The 15,501-nt window shown below is 52.0% G+C and overlaps 1 protein-coding gene across 2 annotated transcripts; it reads left to right on the forward strand.

The window, feature by feature from the left end:
• The first annotated feature begins 1,270 nt into the window (after window positions 1-1,270).
• Window positions 1,271-10,829, forward strand: TAT (tyrosine aminotransferase). Of its 2 annotated transcripts, XM_074881565.1 has the most exons (13): window positions 1,271-1,393; window positions 2,994-3,236; window positions 3,414-3,518; window positions 4,290-4,357; window positions 4,741-4,899; window positions 5,075-5,213; window positions 5,744-5,796; window positions 6,152-6,304; window positions 7,217-7,345; window positions 7,786-7,869; window positions 9,294-9,392; window positions 10,164-10,344; window positions 10,449-10,829. In XM_074881565.1, the coding sequence occupies exons 2-12, from the start codon at window positions 3,002-3,004 to the stop codon at window positions 10,305-10,307; spliced, it is 1,368 nt and encodes a 455-aa protein (XP_074737666.1). In that variant the 5' UTR covers window positions 1,271-1,393; window positions 2,994-3,001; the 3' UTR covers window positions 10,308-10,344; window positions 10,449-10,829. The 2 variants fall into 2 exon arrangements, with proteins under 2 accessions (XP_074737666.1, XP_074737665.1); XM_074881564.1 differs by having other exon boundaries at window positions 10,164-10,829.
• Window positions 10,830-15,501: the final 4,672 nt, after the last annotated feature.

Genomic DNA, 15,501 nt, shown 5'->3' on the forward strand with positions numbered 1-15,501 from the left:
TGTGCACCACTGTCCTCCCCCTGCATCTGGCCAGGTTCTCAGCCTTATGTAACTGCATCTACCTATGTCTCCAGAGCCACATTTTTTTTCCCCTCTTGGCAGCAGGCTTCTAGTGTGCCCTCCCCTGAACCCCACGGCTGTGTGCAGTATGATGGGTAGAGCTCCAGTTGCGTCAGCTTCGGGTTGTTGCTAGGCAGAACATGCAGCATTGTCCTTGAGGCCTCCCAGTGCCACATTTAACCCTGGCAGGGCTGCAGCATGGGGCCAGCTAGGGAAAGCAAGAAAATAACCATAGGTGCTTGGAGAAGGCCTGCATGGACTTCTGAAGGTCACTCATGTCAGACTTCAGTAAAAGGAAGAAAGAAAATAGTCTGGAACTGTGCAGGTCTCAGCAGAAGAGAGTCCAAGCAGCTTCCAATACAAGATGTTTGTGAAGTGTTTTTGAAAGGTGCTATTCCTTGTCCAAAGCCCCCAGGAGCTGTGAGAGGCCTGCCAGCCAGTCTGGGGCTAGGAACCCTGTCCGGACTCGCTGGCTGCACCCCACCACCTCCCAACCTGCTTCTAGCCCCTGAGACAGGGAGGGTGCAAATGCCTCTCATTTATCCCAGGCCTGCAGGAGGCAAGGGACAGGAATGCATAGATTTCACATCACTTAGCAAAAAAGGACCTTCTGGGAATGGTGTCATCTGTGCTTTGCAAAACCATCAGAGGGGGAAGAATTGCATCATTCCTGTTAGCTGCCAAAATTATGAGTTTGCCTGGGACCTGCAGCAACAAAAAAAAAAAAAAAAAAACAAAAAACCCAAACTCATGGCAACCTGAGCTTCCTTTAACCCTTCAGGTTCAGGTGCCTCCAAGACACCAGCTAGGGAAGTGCCTGCCTCCCTTCAGCCTACAGAGGAAGATAGCTCTTGGTTGTAATGATGCCACAAACTCCTTGCTAGCTGGTGGACTGGGAGCCCAGAGCCTTTGAGGTCAGGGCAGACTGATGCTTTCTGCAGGCTTTGGGGTCCATCAGTCCACTTTTGGTGCATTACAAGATGCTAGGGCTGGAATACCTGGACTCTGCAGATTTGCTTCCGCAGTCTTTGAGGACTGAGGGAAGTGGTGCCAAAGGGGGGCAGGCTGCCCCCAGAAAGAGTTAATGCGCAGGCATGTTCCAGATGTTTGAAGTGAACACACTTTCAGTGCGGAGGAGAGGGTGGTTTTGGGTGGGGAGAGCAGCCCTCTCTGTGAGCCAATGGCTAAACGATTCACTCCCAACGCCCAGTTTTGGGGCTTATTTCATGGGCAAGAATTTGCAGGAATTTCTTCTCAAGGGGATTTGTCCTGGATGAAAAGTAGGGACTGGACCCCCAAGCTTGTTGGTGTCTCCCTCTCTGTGCTGTAAAAGGTAAAGTGCTATGCTCTGGTACCTTGCTTCTTTTGGGGGGAGAAGCAGAGAGATCTTCCCTGGCTGTCTACGCTGAAGGAGTCCGTTGTGCCCGAAGCTCCCCTTTGCAGGAGAATCATGTTGCTGGGTGGTGTGAAGGCTCTTGGGGGATAGACTCTGCGCTGTGTCCAGCTGAGATATGTCGCTCATTTCTCTGCTCAATTTTTATGCAGCCCTGCTGCATGCTTCTTCGACTGTCTTGCTTTGGGTAGAAAGGAGACCCAGAAGATATTAGCAGCAGAGAAGCTGAAGTCTTGTTTTGTGACCCTGTTATATCAGCCTGAGTTGCTATAAACAGGCTAATGCGGTACTGCTGGCAGAGTAACTGCAGCAGCGTGGGGCATCTCTAGGTGCAGACTTCACTGAAGCTGTGAGAAATTTGTTCAGATGGCAAATCCTGCCTGAACCAGGCAATGCTACAACCCATCCAGCTCAGTTTCTGCAACAAGGAAAGGTTAGACGTGTTGTGAATATCTGTGAGCATGGGGCTAAGTAACTGCCATCAGAAAAGGGCAGCTGTTCACTGAAGTGCCTGTCAGTGGAGCAGAGAAATAGGGCAGTACAGAGAGCATAAGCGGTTTGTGGCAGGATTACAAGATAGTGTGGCAATATCAGCAAGAATGGGCTTGGTGGCTCAGGAGGTCTCTGCCTGCCCTGTGCCCTGCCCCTAACCTTCTGCCGGTGGCAAGCCCTAGGTCAGCAGCAGCTTGTAAGGCTTTTGCTGGCTGGGTCTGGCTTGTGCTCTGGGTATACATGCTGGAGAGTGCATTTTGGGGCCTAGAAGGCAGCTGTTCCCCTGCTGTGCCTTGCTTGTTACCCAGCCTGGGGCAGGAGTACAGACCCTTTGCTTGGGGTAGTGCCACCTCCCTGATTTCCCTCTTGGCTGTAGCAGTCTTGCTCCATTTTCTAAGCACTGCCTTTTGATCTAGGCTCTCTGGACCAGGCTGTTGCTCTGCTAAGAGGCAACTGTCTGTAACCTATACCCTGCCGCTGCCCAGTGCATCGTGGTAACACTGGACCAGAACTAGCTTTTTGGCATCTGAGATTTGATTTTCAGAGTGCTGCATTTCTGTCTGCAGACTGGAGGGACATTCTAGATGTGAACACACATAGTGGGCTGATCCTTGTGGTTGCAGATTGAGGTGTGCGAGTTGATAGCTGGGGGAGGAGCAGGGTGAACCTGGCCCTTCTGTCAGTGGAACATTGAATCTGCAGTCAAGCAGCGACCACCACATGCTGCTAACTCCTGGCCGCTGGCTTTTGCGGGACCTGCTCCTCAGCACAGTAAGTCCATGCTAGGCAGGGGTGCAGCTAGCACAGAGAGGTGCCTTTATCTTTCCCATTGCACTGTGCTCTCACTTATGTGTGGGGTTTCACTCCATCCTGGCCCCAAATACAGCCCTACTTGCTGCTTCTGACTGAGTTGTCCATAGGCAGGAGGTAGGGTCTACAGCTTTCAGAAGGTTTACTTTTGGAAAGTCACGGGCTGTGTCCCCAGACAGGCAGATCCCTTGTTTGGCATGTGTTAACTAAGCCCAGGAAATCCACTTCACACTGACAGCTCTCAGGATGGACTCATACCTGATTCAAGTGAATGGCCATGGAGATCATGCCCCTGTGCTGGATGTTCATCTCAAGACCAATGGGAACAGCATATCGCTGGGGAAGGTGAAGGGCCGGAAGCCAAGATGGGCTGTCAGGGCTTCTGAAATGTCAAAGAAGACTTTCAATCCTGTCCGAGCCATCGTAGACAGCATGAAGGTGGAGCCCAACCCAAAGAAAGCTATGATCTCCTTGTCCTTAGGTGAGCATAGTGCTGTGGCTGAAGCCTCTGGGCAGTGGGGTTGACTGTGTGGCTGGCAGATTGCAGGGCTCTGAAGCACAAAGCTTGTGCAGACACCCAGGGATAGGCCAGACAACCACACAGCTCTGTGCCTGCACAGATCAGTGAGAACTTCACCATTTTTCAATCTTTGAAAAGGAGACCCGACGGTCTTTGGAAACCTTCCCACAAACGACGAGGTCACACGGGCTATGAAGGAGGCTTTGGACTCGGGACGTTACAACGGTTATGCTCCATCCGTTGGTAAGTTGACAAAGCTCTTCCTGTGAGAGTAGGATGAAGGCATGTGCCAGGCCCTACACCACCGCAGGTATATGGAGCCCACAGATGTCTTTCCAGTAGCACCCTGCAGCTGCCCTCACCGATAGTCCCATGAGCACGTGAGCATGTGTATCCCCCAGATACACCTGCATGCCCTTCCCTGTGTCATCTGTTTGAGGCCCAGAGCCTCCTGCAGAAGCTGTGTTTGCTCCCCCAGCCATTACAACAGCCCAGAAGGGCTCAGGTCTATGTCTCCCTGCCATGGGCTGCAGCCAAGTTCCTTTCTGAACTGCCCTGACAAGGACTCTCCTTGGACTCCTTGACTTCACAGACAACTTGAGCCCTGTTTGCAGTCAGTGCACAAAGCCTGCACAGAGCACAAGGTCACACCTGCCTCACCCGAGATGCCATGTGGTGACAGGGAGGGCTGCTCCCATGTCATCACTAAACAGTGAGGCCCTTGGCCTCCCGCTGGGTCAGAGCAGCTCCCTGGCTGCCCTCCTCCTGTCAGTCCTGCGTTCGGCCCATGCTGGGGCCAGAGCCTGTCTCCCTGCCCAGGGTCTGTCCCTGCTCTTGGCCCGCCACGGCTGCACCGTGCTTGGCCCGAGGCAGGACAGCCTCTGCTGCCTTGGGACTGTGTCACTGACAAATGGGCTTCCCCCAGCTGGGTGGCAGCTGTGAGCCTTGTACTGGCAAGAAAAAGGAAACAGTCTGGAAAAACCTCCCTTCCATGTTTGGCTCCTCTTTCGCCAGGCTACCAGTCCTGCCGGGAAGCAGTGGCCGCATACTACAACTGCCCAGAGGCACCACTGGAGGCCCAGGTACTGGCGCCCAGCTGAGGCACTCCCACTGAAGTGCAGGCAGGGTGCTGCTGCCCATGCCTAGACCACACAGCATGGGGGCCTGCCCCAGCTCTCTTCCTCCCCTGCCCAGCTGTGAGACTGAAGGCTAGCCCACAGCCTTGTCCCCCAGCAGCCTCCTGCTGCCCTCACCCCCTGCCCTGAGCCCTTCTTCTCCACCCTCCTCAGGAGGAGGTGGAGTTCTCCAACTGTTGGAGGTTTCCAGCTTTCGGTCAGGCTCTGGACTTGTCTTCTTGGCTGAGAAGCTCTCACCTGGCAGAGCCTGGGCATTATGTCACTCCCACGTGTCTGGGGCACTTCAGAGTGGCTGTGCTTTCTGCTGAACTCCTGTGTGCTCTTTGCAGGATGTCATCTTAACGAGCGGCTGCAGCCAGGCCATAGAGCTTGCCTTGGCAGTGCTGGCCAACCCAGGCCAGAACATCCTGGTGCCACGGCCCGGCTTCTCCCTCTACAAGACTCTGGCATTGTCTATGGGGATTGAGGTCAAACTCTACAACCTCTTGGTAAGTGGTGGCAGGCCTGGAAGGGGCAGCCCTGACATTTCTGCCTCTCAGAAATACCCTGGCCCTGCCTGGAGAGTGGGTGAAGATGACCCGAGCAACCCTGGGCACCCTGTCATGCCCCACTCTGTGTGGCAAGTCCAGTTCCTCAGCTGTTACTTCCCCTTCACTTCTCTAGCCCGAGAAAGCCTGGGAAATTGATTTGGAGCACTTGGAATCTCTGGTGGATGAGAAGACAGCTTGCCTCATTGTGAACAACCCGTCAAATCCCTGTGGCTCTGTGTTCAGCAAGAGCCACCTCCAGAAGATCCTGGCAGGTGAGCCTGGGCCATGGTTGCAGTCTAGTGTCTGCCCACATCGCCCATGTCCTGATCACTGCAGCACTGTGGCCCAGGGCTTTGCCTCTCCCCTCATGACTGACTCCAGCTCAGAAAACAGGGCTTGCTCAGTGTGAAGGTGTTGCCTTATCTGGGCAAGAACATGCGGAGTGTGCCTCTTGCCTTTCCTCAAATGCTCTGTGTGGCTTGGACTGCTCACTTCTCAACTCCGGCTCCACAGAGAGAGAGTGTTCACCGGGAGCCCTACACTTCCTCAGCCCTGGCCTGTCAGTGGGAGGGCTGTCGGAGGGAGGCAGCTGCCCCCGCAGGTGAGAGCAGAACTAGGCTCAGCCAGGGCACAGATTTCCAGTGCTTGGGCTCTCAGAAAGAACAGTCTGTAGGAGGAAGGTAGGGACCCTCTGCCCTGGGATAGAGCTTCCCTTAGAGCCCTGCCAGGCCCTGCAGCAAAGGGCAAGTCTGCTCCTGCGGAGGATGCAGGGTGGCCAGGCTGACTGCCCTTTCTCCCACAGTGGCGTCAAGACAGTGCGTGCCTGTCCTTGCTGACGAGATCTATGGAGACATGGTGAGTGTCACTGTAGTCCCTTGCACCCCCATGCTACCTGTCCTTTCTGATGCAGCCAGGTCTCCAGAGGTGAGTCACAGCTCCACTCCCCTATACTGTGCCTGGGTCAATGCCCGGAGTTCCCAGTCCTCTGGTGTGCAGTCCTGGGAGCACCTCTGATGTCCAGCTCCTTTCCTCTTCCCAAACCACTCACTTTCATGTGAGCACACTTACCATGTTCATAGCTTGAAGCTGGGAGCTTTCACCACCAATTTTGCATCATTTCCTTGCCTCCCTTCTTGTTTTGCCTCATGCACGCCCCCACAGCTCCTGCAGTAAGAGGCAGGGACAGCCCTAACACAGCCTCCTGTCACAGGTGTTTGCTGACTGCAAATATGAACCCATTGCAACTCTCAGCACCAACGTGCCAATCTTGTCCTGTGGTGGCTTGGCAAAGCGGTGGCTAGTCCCTGGCTGGCGGATGGGCTGGATCCTGATTCATGACAGGAGAGACATCTTTGGCAATGAGGTGAGAACTGCTGAGTGTTGCTGTCACAGCTACAGACTGGAGCATCTTCAGTGTGTGGATCATCAGGGCTTTAACTGATACAGGCATGTACTGCTCTTTCGCTCTCACATGGGTGTCACACAATTGCTTACATGCTTTTCTGCACCTCTGGGCTTTTCATGTCCCTTCCTCACTCCATCTGCTCCCATACATGGACTTCTACCCACATCTACACTGTAACACTCTCCTTGTGTCTGCTGTTCCTTCATATATGCCTTGTCCTTTTTGTGTGTGTCTAAGTCCTTCTCTTCTCAAATAGCTCCAGTGTGCACTGAAAGTATTGCATGGCTTATCCAGCATGTGGAGTCCAGGTGTGGTCTCTATGTGCTCTTATATGCTTTCTCTTAAAAGAAGCACCTTGCAGTGCTGCCAGTGCTTTATCTGGCTGTTTGTTCATCTGTGTTACAAGAATAACCATCTACTGCAGTGACCCGTCCACCTAGAGAGCTTTCTGTTGAGGAAGAGGGAGAAGAGAGGACCAACTGACTGAGCTGAAGGGCCAGTGTTGGTTGTCCCTACCTGGCTTTGAAAGTGTGCATTGGGAGCTCAGACCTAAGGGAAATGCAAAGTGGTATTTGGAATAGCTCTTGCTTTATTTGTATTAGCTCTATTCCAGCCTGGTTTTGGTCTGATTGGGAAGCTCCAAAGGTTGTCTCTGTTGGCATTACAGACTCCAACTGAGGAACAGAGAATGACACTGTAAATAGTCTGCAGATACCTGGCATATAGTCAAGCAAATGTTCTTTAGTACTCTATGCTCACTGAAGAGATGAATGTGAACAGCTGTAGGAACACAAGAGAGTAGGCCTTGGAGCCGTTCCTGTTCTTCATAGAAGCACAGACTGAGCTGCAAATATCACCATGTTTTTTCAGATCAGGGATGGCCTTGTAAGACTGAGCCAAAGGATCCTAGGGCCCTGTACAATTGTCCAAGGAGCACTGGAACGTATCTTGCATCAAACACCCCCTGAATTCTACCACAACACCCTCAGCATCCTCAAGGTAAACAAGCTGTGACAGGTGAGCACAGTTTGTTCATGATTGTTTGGAGGGAGTCATATCTCTCTAGTTCATCATCCCTCTCCTCACCCTGCTTCAAGGTGCAGTTCTATCTGTGACTGGGAGAGGCTAACAAATCCAATTCCAGCAGGAGATGTGGTAACTGGGGCAGAAATATGGGCTGTGATAAGATTCAGGCAGCCCAGCCCTGCAGCTGGAGCTGGTGACCCAGGGGATGGGATGTTTGGCACTGACTTGCTGAGCTCAGCTCAGTCACGCCTGCTGTGCTCAAGGCCATGATCACCCATGCTGTTTGCATTCAGTCTTCCTTTATTTGCAGTGGGCAAACCTGTTTATAGTCCTGGTCCAGAGCTTGGCTTCCATTTGCTGAGCTGCTTCCTGGAATTTCTCCTGTTTTGAAATTTCTCCTTTCTGCTTTTCAGTCCAATGCTGACCTTTGTTATGCTGCCTTATCAGCTATCCCTGGCCTCCAGCCTGTCCGGCCTGCCGGAGCCATGTACCTCATGGTAAGCAAGGAGAGCGACGTGCCATTTCCAGATCATCAACACTCACACCAGGTCTCGTGGCCATTGCTTGTCAATGGTCTCAGACTGATGCTTGGCACCAGGTCTCTGTTACCACACATCCCTTGGTCACTTTAGAAGGCCAGAATATGTTGTTCACTCCTTGCATAGCAGAGGCTGGTACATCTCACCCACTTGCTCCTGCACAGAAATCAATGACTTGTACTTTTCAAGACAATGTTGTTTTACCTGGATTTAAAGCCAGCTGGCAATGGGAAGCCCCTGCACTACAAATCAGATTATCATACTTCCTGTTGAAGATGTAGCCTTCTTCCTACTATCATGCCTGTCTTCTGCCTGTGCTGTTGCCTCTTTTTCTGCCTTTTCCATACCTGTTTTTTTTTAACTCTTCTGGTGAAACTTCCTTTTTCATCTCAACAAGCTCAATTGAGAGATTTAACTCTCTTAAGTTTAACACATTTTTAATCTTTTTTTTGTCTCATAGTGTCTCCAGTTTTTCATCAGCTTTTAAAAATGTGGACCCAGAACTGGAGAATACTGCAATATCAGTCTCACTCATGTTCTATAGATAAGTCTCTATCAGTTGACCTTGCTTCCAATCTTACCCAGAGCTACACAGGTCATTCTGCTTATGCTCTTCGTGTAGAGGCACAGGTCTAAGATTCTTTCACACCTATTGCAGTATCTGAACATTTATTTCAAATTAAGTCATCTGGTAAAATTTTTCTCCCACTGGCTCTTTCAGAACTTCTGCATGCAAATTATCTTTCACCTGGTTTGTTTAAGAATATTCTCATAAGATGTTTAAAATTATCTTTGGTTACAAACAGATGGCCAGGATATCACTGTGTCTTTATAGAATAAAGGGACAGCCTCCACCTTTCCAAATACATAACAGAAATATTTATTGAACATTCCAGCATTTCAGTGTCATTTTACCAATTGTATCATCCTACAAGGATTTATTTTGTTTGTGATATGCTAGACCTTGCTATCTTTCTTTTTTGTCTTTTTAGTTTGTCTTTTTCTTACCATATGAATTTCTTGCATGACAGAATTATTAATGCATATTGACTAGAGTTCTCTCTCAAGCTCTTTTTCACTATCTTATTTATTCCTGCTCACTTCTAATTGGTTACTGTATCTTTGCCAACAGTTTTTTTACTAAAGTTGTCCTTAACTGAAATTCTAGCTTTAGGTAGTTAATGAACACTTCTTAAAGAAACCCAAATTTTCATTTATATGTTTCTGTTTGTGTCTTACATTCCAGTCAGCCCAATTCATGAGCAAAAATTGAGGGTGAACAGCTGTGCTTGGCTGGGAAGTTTCTGGGCCATGTGGGTAAGCAGGGACACTACAGATAGTTTTGGTGCCCTTGGTTGCCATGTTACATCTCTCTGCTGCAGGTTGAGATTGAGATGGAGCATTTCCCTGAGTTTGAAAATGACGTGGAGTTCACTGAGCGGCTCATCTCGGAGCAGTCTGTGTTCTGCTTGCCAGCCACGGTGAGCCTAACCCTGAGAGCCACAGGCAGCTGCGGGGCCAAAGCACGGGGAGAGAAGCAACAGGGGTTTGCAGGCCTGAGCTCTGGGGACAGGCCGGGAGGTGTGTGCAGTGTCTGTGGCCTGCAGCGGTGTGTATGTGCTGGCCGTGAGCTCCACACGTGGTATGTAGGCATGGGGACAGGCAGTCTCTGGCTCACTAACAGCCCTCAGTCAGGCTGCCAGGATCTTCCCAGCTCCAGGCTTGCTCTGTATTTCTCAAGCTGGCAGAGCTGTACCCCTGGACCCTATGTACCCCCACACCTCCTTGCTGAATCTGCTGCCTCAGAGGCCCCGGACTGCTCTCACCTAAGCTCCTTTCTTCACTCTGTTTCCAGTCCCCCATCCCTGTAGGCACAGGGACGGAGCACAGGCTGAGAACATCTGTGCCTTGTGCCCACCTCCTCCCAGCTCCCCTTTCAGCACTGATGACAGAGGGGACCTTGGATCCTCTCCAGCCCTCCCCTTCCCTGTCTCCTTCCAGCCCATTTCCTGGGTCCTGCCTAGTCCATACAGAGTCCTTTGGCCTGTCACCCTCACAGCATCATGTCTGCACAGACAGAGAAGGGATATTTGCTTGGAACAGAAAAAACAGTCTAAGGGAGCAAGACCTCAGCCCTGCTGTCCTACACTGACTATTTTCACTTGTTGATGCAGCACATGGCCCCACGGCAGGACTCTGAAACTACAGCACTACCCCAGGTAATTTGCCAGCTTCTTCCTTTCTCATTTCAGTGCTTTGAATACCCAAATTTCTTCCGTGTGGTGATCACCGTGCCGGAGGAGATGATCTTGGAGGCCTGCAGTCGCATTCAGGAGTTCTGTGAGATGCACTACCAGGGTGCTGAGGGGGCCCAGGATCTGGAGTGTGACAAGTAGCCACAGCTGGCCTCCTGCCTCTGCCAGGCGAGACCTTGTACGAGGCAGCAGCTGGGCAGGCAGGGCTGCTTCCAGCCAGCCCCCCCACCCCCGGCCTGTAAGCAGCTGCTGTCCTGCTGCTTCACTTCTTGTCCTCCACAGACCCCTCAGCACTACAGGAAGAAGCAGTCCCTTCTCTCTCCTCCTCCACTGCAGCTTGCACACCCTCCAGCATCCCATGCCCAGGCTCTTGTGTACTCTGCATCCGTACCCTCCGTTGGTGTGTGCTGCAGGCAGGGGCATGGGGCTGCTGCTGGGACAGGCCCCCCAGCCCGGCCCCACGCGGCCAGGAGCTCCTGTGCTGGCTGCATGACCCCTTGGGGACAGGAGAAGGCCGCTGTCTCGGAGGACAAGAGAAAAGTACCCACCTCTCACTTACCTGTGTTACATTAGGAGGCCAGAGATCTTTATACCGAGCCCTTTGTGCAACAAAGGGAGTAAGTTATTGTGACTTTTTTTATTAATAAACATTCTGAAGTGCCAGTCCCTGCACCATGCTCCTGTTGCACCAGGCCTGGCTTGGCCACCGTGTGGGTCCCACTTGCTCGGCCCACGGCGCTGCAGTGCCCCTGGCTGGCCTCTGCCTGGCCACCGGCTGTCCAGGGCTGCCCCGGCGGGAGCGTCAGACTCTCAAGGCACCAACCAGGTGCCGAGGGCAGGGTGGGCCCTGCAAGCCGGTGCTGGGTGTCGCTGTGGCAGCCTGGCCCTTCCCCACAGAACCGCCCCAGCTGGCCCTCACAGCCCGACCCCCGGCAGAGTGGCCGCTGCCCGCAGCCCCTGCCCACCACCGGCCAGGCCAGGTGCTGGTGTCTGGGTGCTCAGGCGGGGGCAGCCGGGCCTTCCTGCTGCAGCAGCGAGGAAGGGGGCACCGCTCATGCTGTGTGGAGGGTTTGTCGGGCACCAACAGCACCAGGGCCACTGATGGCCAAATACATCAGCCCCATCAGCTGATAAGGACCCAGCGGCCTGGTGTGTCTATCCATTCCGCAGAAACAGGAGGAGTGCCTCGGCAGTCAAGAGACAGTAACGTTAGCTTGTCGGCCTGCCTGTTCTGGTGAGCTGCCCAGGGCCTCAGGGAGCCATTTCTGAAACCAACAGAGGGGCAGCTTGGGGAGTGCCTCACGTCCTCACTTACCACTCTGTTCACCTGTCCTCCTGCAGAACTGGGACACGGTCAGCCGTGCCTCCCCCAGTGACACCAGAAGTGAGCTAGCTCTAGATTACACACTGCCAGACCTCCTGCCAGGTTCCATAGACATCTCATTGCCTCCCCTTCCCCTGCCCAGGACAGTCTGGGCACCAGCACTCCATTAGAGGGGAGGTATCTATCTGAGAATGACAGCAGTGTATGAAAAGGCTATTGACACATCAGCTGAGTGTCTGTGCCACATCCTTTCCCTTCAAAGAAAGCAGTGCCAGAACAAAGAGAGAGAAGCTGGGGCTATGGGTGAATGGTAGATGGCCTCAGAGATTTCATGTCATTAGACCTCCAAATAGAGCCAAATAACCTGAGCTGCTTAAGATAAAACATTGACAAATAATAAGTAGGCTGGTATGTGAGGGGTCTGTTGGGTCAGCAGGCCTTTACAGCATGACATTGCTGCGTTGTTACGCTGTCTTGCATCTACTACAGCTGTCAAGTTTCATCTGTCTCCTTGAGCTCTTCTCCATGTATCTTGGATTCTGTGGCTTTAATTCCCATTAGTAATGAATGGACCCCATTTTTAGAGCAAGCTGCTCTTTTCAGACCGCTCTCCCTTCATGGACCCCTTTCCTTTCAGAGTCCCCTCAGAGGTGTTTGTTAACATGAAAATATTCCGCAATGATTAACACCATTCTGTTTGTTGTTAGCCCAGCAGCATTTTGCTAGGGACACTGAGAAAGCCAGAGACATAGCCATATATATAGCTCAAAATCTCAAGATAGTTAGATCAGATCAGTTAGACAACTGTAGGAGTTTCGGTAAGGCCAAATGCCAGGTTCTGCACTTCAGCCACAACAACCGTGGCTGGAGAGCTGCCAGTCAGAGAGGGACCTGGGGGTGTTGATTGACAGCCGGCTGAACAGGAGCCAACAGTGTGCCCAGGTGGCCAAGAAGACCAATGGCATCCTGGCTTGTATCAGAAATAGCGTGGCCAGCAGGGACAGGGAAGTGATCTTACCCCTGTGCTCAGCACTGGTGAGGCCGCCCCTCGATGAGGGGTTCAGTTTTGGGCCCCTCACTCCAAAAAGGCCATTGAATGACTCGAGCGTGTCCAGAGAAGGGCAACGGAGCTGGTGCAGGGTCTGGAGCACAGGTCTGATGGGGAGTGGCTGAGGGAACTGGGGGGGTTTAGTCTGGAGAAGAGGAGGCTGAGGGGAGACCTCATGGCCCTCTACAACTCCCTGAAAGGAGGGTGCAGAGAGGGGGGATGAGTCTATTTAACCAAGTAATAAGCAATAGGACAAGAGGGAATGGCCTCAAGATGCACCAGGGAAGGTTTAGACTGGATATTAGGAAGTATTTCTTTCCAGAAGGGGTTGTTGGGCATTGGAATGGGCTGCCCAGGAAGGTGGTGGAGTCCCCATCCCTGGAGGTGTTTAAGAGTAGAGTTGACATAGTGCTTAGGGATATGGTGTAGTTGGGAACTGTCAATGTTAGGTTCACGGTTGGACTGAATGTTCTTCAAGGTCTTTTCCAACCTAGACAATTCTGTGATTTCTCAAGGCCACATCCTCTTTTGCCATCTTTTGCAAACATAACACTGCCTTTTGACCACACCTACGTTTTCCTTGCTGCAATACCAAACTAGCATTAAATCATTAATGTGCTAGTACCATTTTTCAGGTGTTATACTCACAGATGCTTTGTGCCATACAAGCTGGTGTTTGGAGGTGCTTTGTGCCAAAGAAAGCCCCTTCAGCACCAAGACCAACTAAGAAGCCAAGGCACAGGTCTGGAGCTGCTCTTCCTCAGATGCTTGGACAAGGTCTGCAGAGCTTTGGTAGAGCTCCCTCCGTGCCTTTATGGCTGACTGTGGGGAAATAATGGAAGACTGACAAGGAGGATTGTGAACATGCCCAAGTGACTTGCAGCTGAGGTGTAGAAAAACACATATATCATATGAATTTTTGTTTAGTCTTGTGTTTGACAAGTAGAACATGTGTTTAGGTAACAGGTCTGTGATAGACTTAGAGGCACCTATTGAACATGTTTGAGATTTCTGCCCTGCAGTGGGAAAGATCAAAGCACGGTGGTAAGCTATGCCTGCGTGAATCCCTGACATACAGGCGAAAACAGCCAGCTCAGCGATGCTCTAGCATGGACCGAGCTCTGTGGTGCCTGCGTCTCTGTTCGTGTGCTTCTGCCTGGGTGCTGCTTTGGGGGTCCCCCAGTTGGTGAGATAATGAAAATAAATTTATTCTTTGCATTTTGTCTGTGGTTTTGTGGTTGTTGCCGTGTCCTGCCTGTGCCGGCTCACACGCTGATCCACAGCCATCCTCCCTGTCTCAGCTGGGGACCACCAGCTATATACCCTGGAGAAGGCTTGCAGTGTGCTTCTGCTCTCCTCTGCACTGGACTGGCTGCATTTAGGAGGAGGGTGACCTACCCCAGACATGGGGACCTAGACAGTGAGGCAACCAATTTCCTTCCTTGGGAAAGGAACTTCTCAGCTCATGAGCAAATGAAGGTGAAATGTACAGGTCCGCAGCTTCCAAAGGGACTGGCAGTAGGCCCCAACCCAGCAGGGCCCAAAACTGCCCCTGCGGGCGGGTTGGGCCAGCTCACACCTGCCAGCAATGAGGCCATCAGCTCCTCAGGTGCTTCAGGAAGGAGGATGTGGCCCAGCCCCTGGTCCTGGTCTCACCCCACCTCTCTCCTGAGGCCCTGACTGCCTGCAGTGGGGCTGCAGCCTGGAACAGTCTCCCAGTGTCTTCCTGCTAGGGCCATGGCCCTTGGCCCTGAGGGTCTGGCTGAACCTGCCTGCTCTCCACCAACATGTAGGTGCCCTGTGCACCTGCAGCAGGAAGATGTGGTCTGCCCTAAGCCAGACCCAGGATGGCTGCAGGGAAACAGTCTGGGGGTGAATCAGGACCCATCCTGCTGGGGAGCTCAGGTGAGGTTCGAGCATTGTGTGGGAGTGGGAGGGGAAGAAGGGCCCCAGGGGAAGGCATCTGTGCAAAGCTGCTTTGTACATGAGGGTGGGCACATAACCTCATTTTCCCAGGCTGTGTGGACCTGTCAGAGGCCAGATGAGCTGACCTGCTCATGAGGGCTGGAGGAAGAAAATACTTGGTGTATGGCAAAGGGAGGTACAGATTGGTTTCCACAAGGAGGAGAAGTGGACAGGAAGACTGTGGATGTAAGAGGAGGCAGCAGCAGTGGGCTGTAAGGTGACTGGGTGGGATTTTGCAAACCAGACTGTGAGAGGGTAGAGGAGCTCTGGATGAGAAGGAAGGCTCAGCATGGGCAAAGTCTTGCTATTGATAGGACAGCCACAAAAGACACAGCCTCAGCAGGGGTCCAGTAGCTGGAAGGCACCTAAAAGCTGGCTAGCTAAGCTTAACAACTGGTCAGAACAAGGTTGTGGTTATATCTTCTATATTGGCCTTCAACCTGGGATCCCAGCGCTGTGGAAGCCTTCTGAGGGGCAGAAGCCCTGGATCTTCCTCATGGTTTGGTTGTGTGGTATGGGCTCTCCCTCAGTGCTGGGAGCCCAGACTGGATACCAGCCCTTTGCTTTGTCATGTCTTGTCTTCCATTAGTTTGTCTGATGTGGATCAGTCTTCCCTGAAGCCTTGCTGGAGCAAACAGGTGCTGTCGATAGCTCTGAGTGACTTATTTCCAGGATGCCTGACAGAAGTAGTTGGTGCTAGCGCTGGGGCTTCTGCACTCAGTGTATTGTGTGGACTATGCATGCTTCAGCTCTGCTTATTGCTGTTCTTCCTCTCAACTCTAGACTAGCTGTTCTACTCCAAGCTTCAGTGCATGTGCAGATTTCTGGTTTTAGACAGCCTATGTATGTAACAAAAGCAGAAGCTGACCAGTGAAATTAATTCAAAAGATGAATAAATACATTTTTTTTCTTACTATTTTTCTCTTTTCTGTAATGTGTTGATAAAGTATTATGTAACCTCATTCTTAGAGCCTTATTTACATAAGATTCTTTCTTTC

This window comes from Strix uralensis, chromosome 12, assembly GCF_047716275.1.
Source record: "Strix uralensis isolate ZFMK-TIS-50842 chromosome 12, bStrUra1, whole genome shotgun sequence".
Taxonomy (NCBI): Eukaryota; Metazoa; Chordata; class Aves; order Strigiformes; family Strigidae; genus Strix; species Strix uralensis.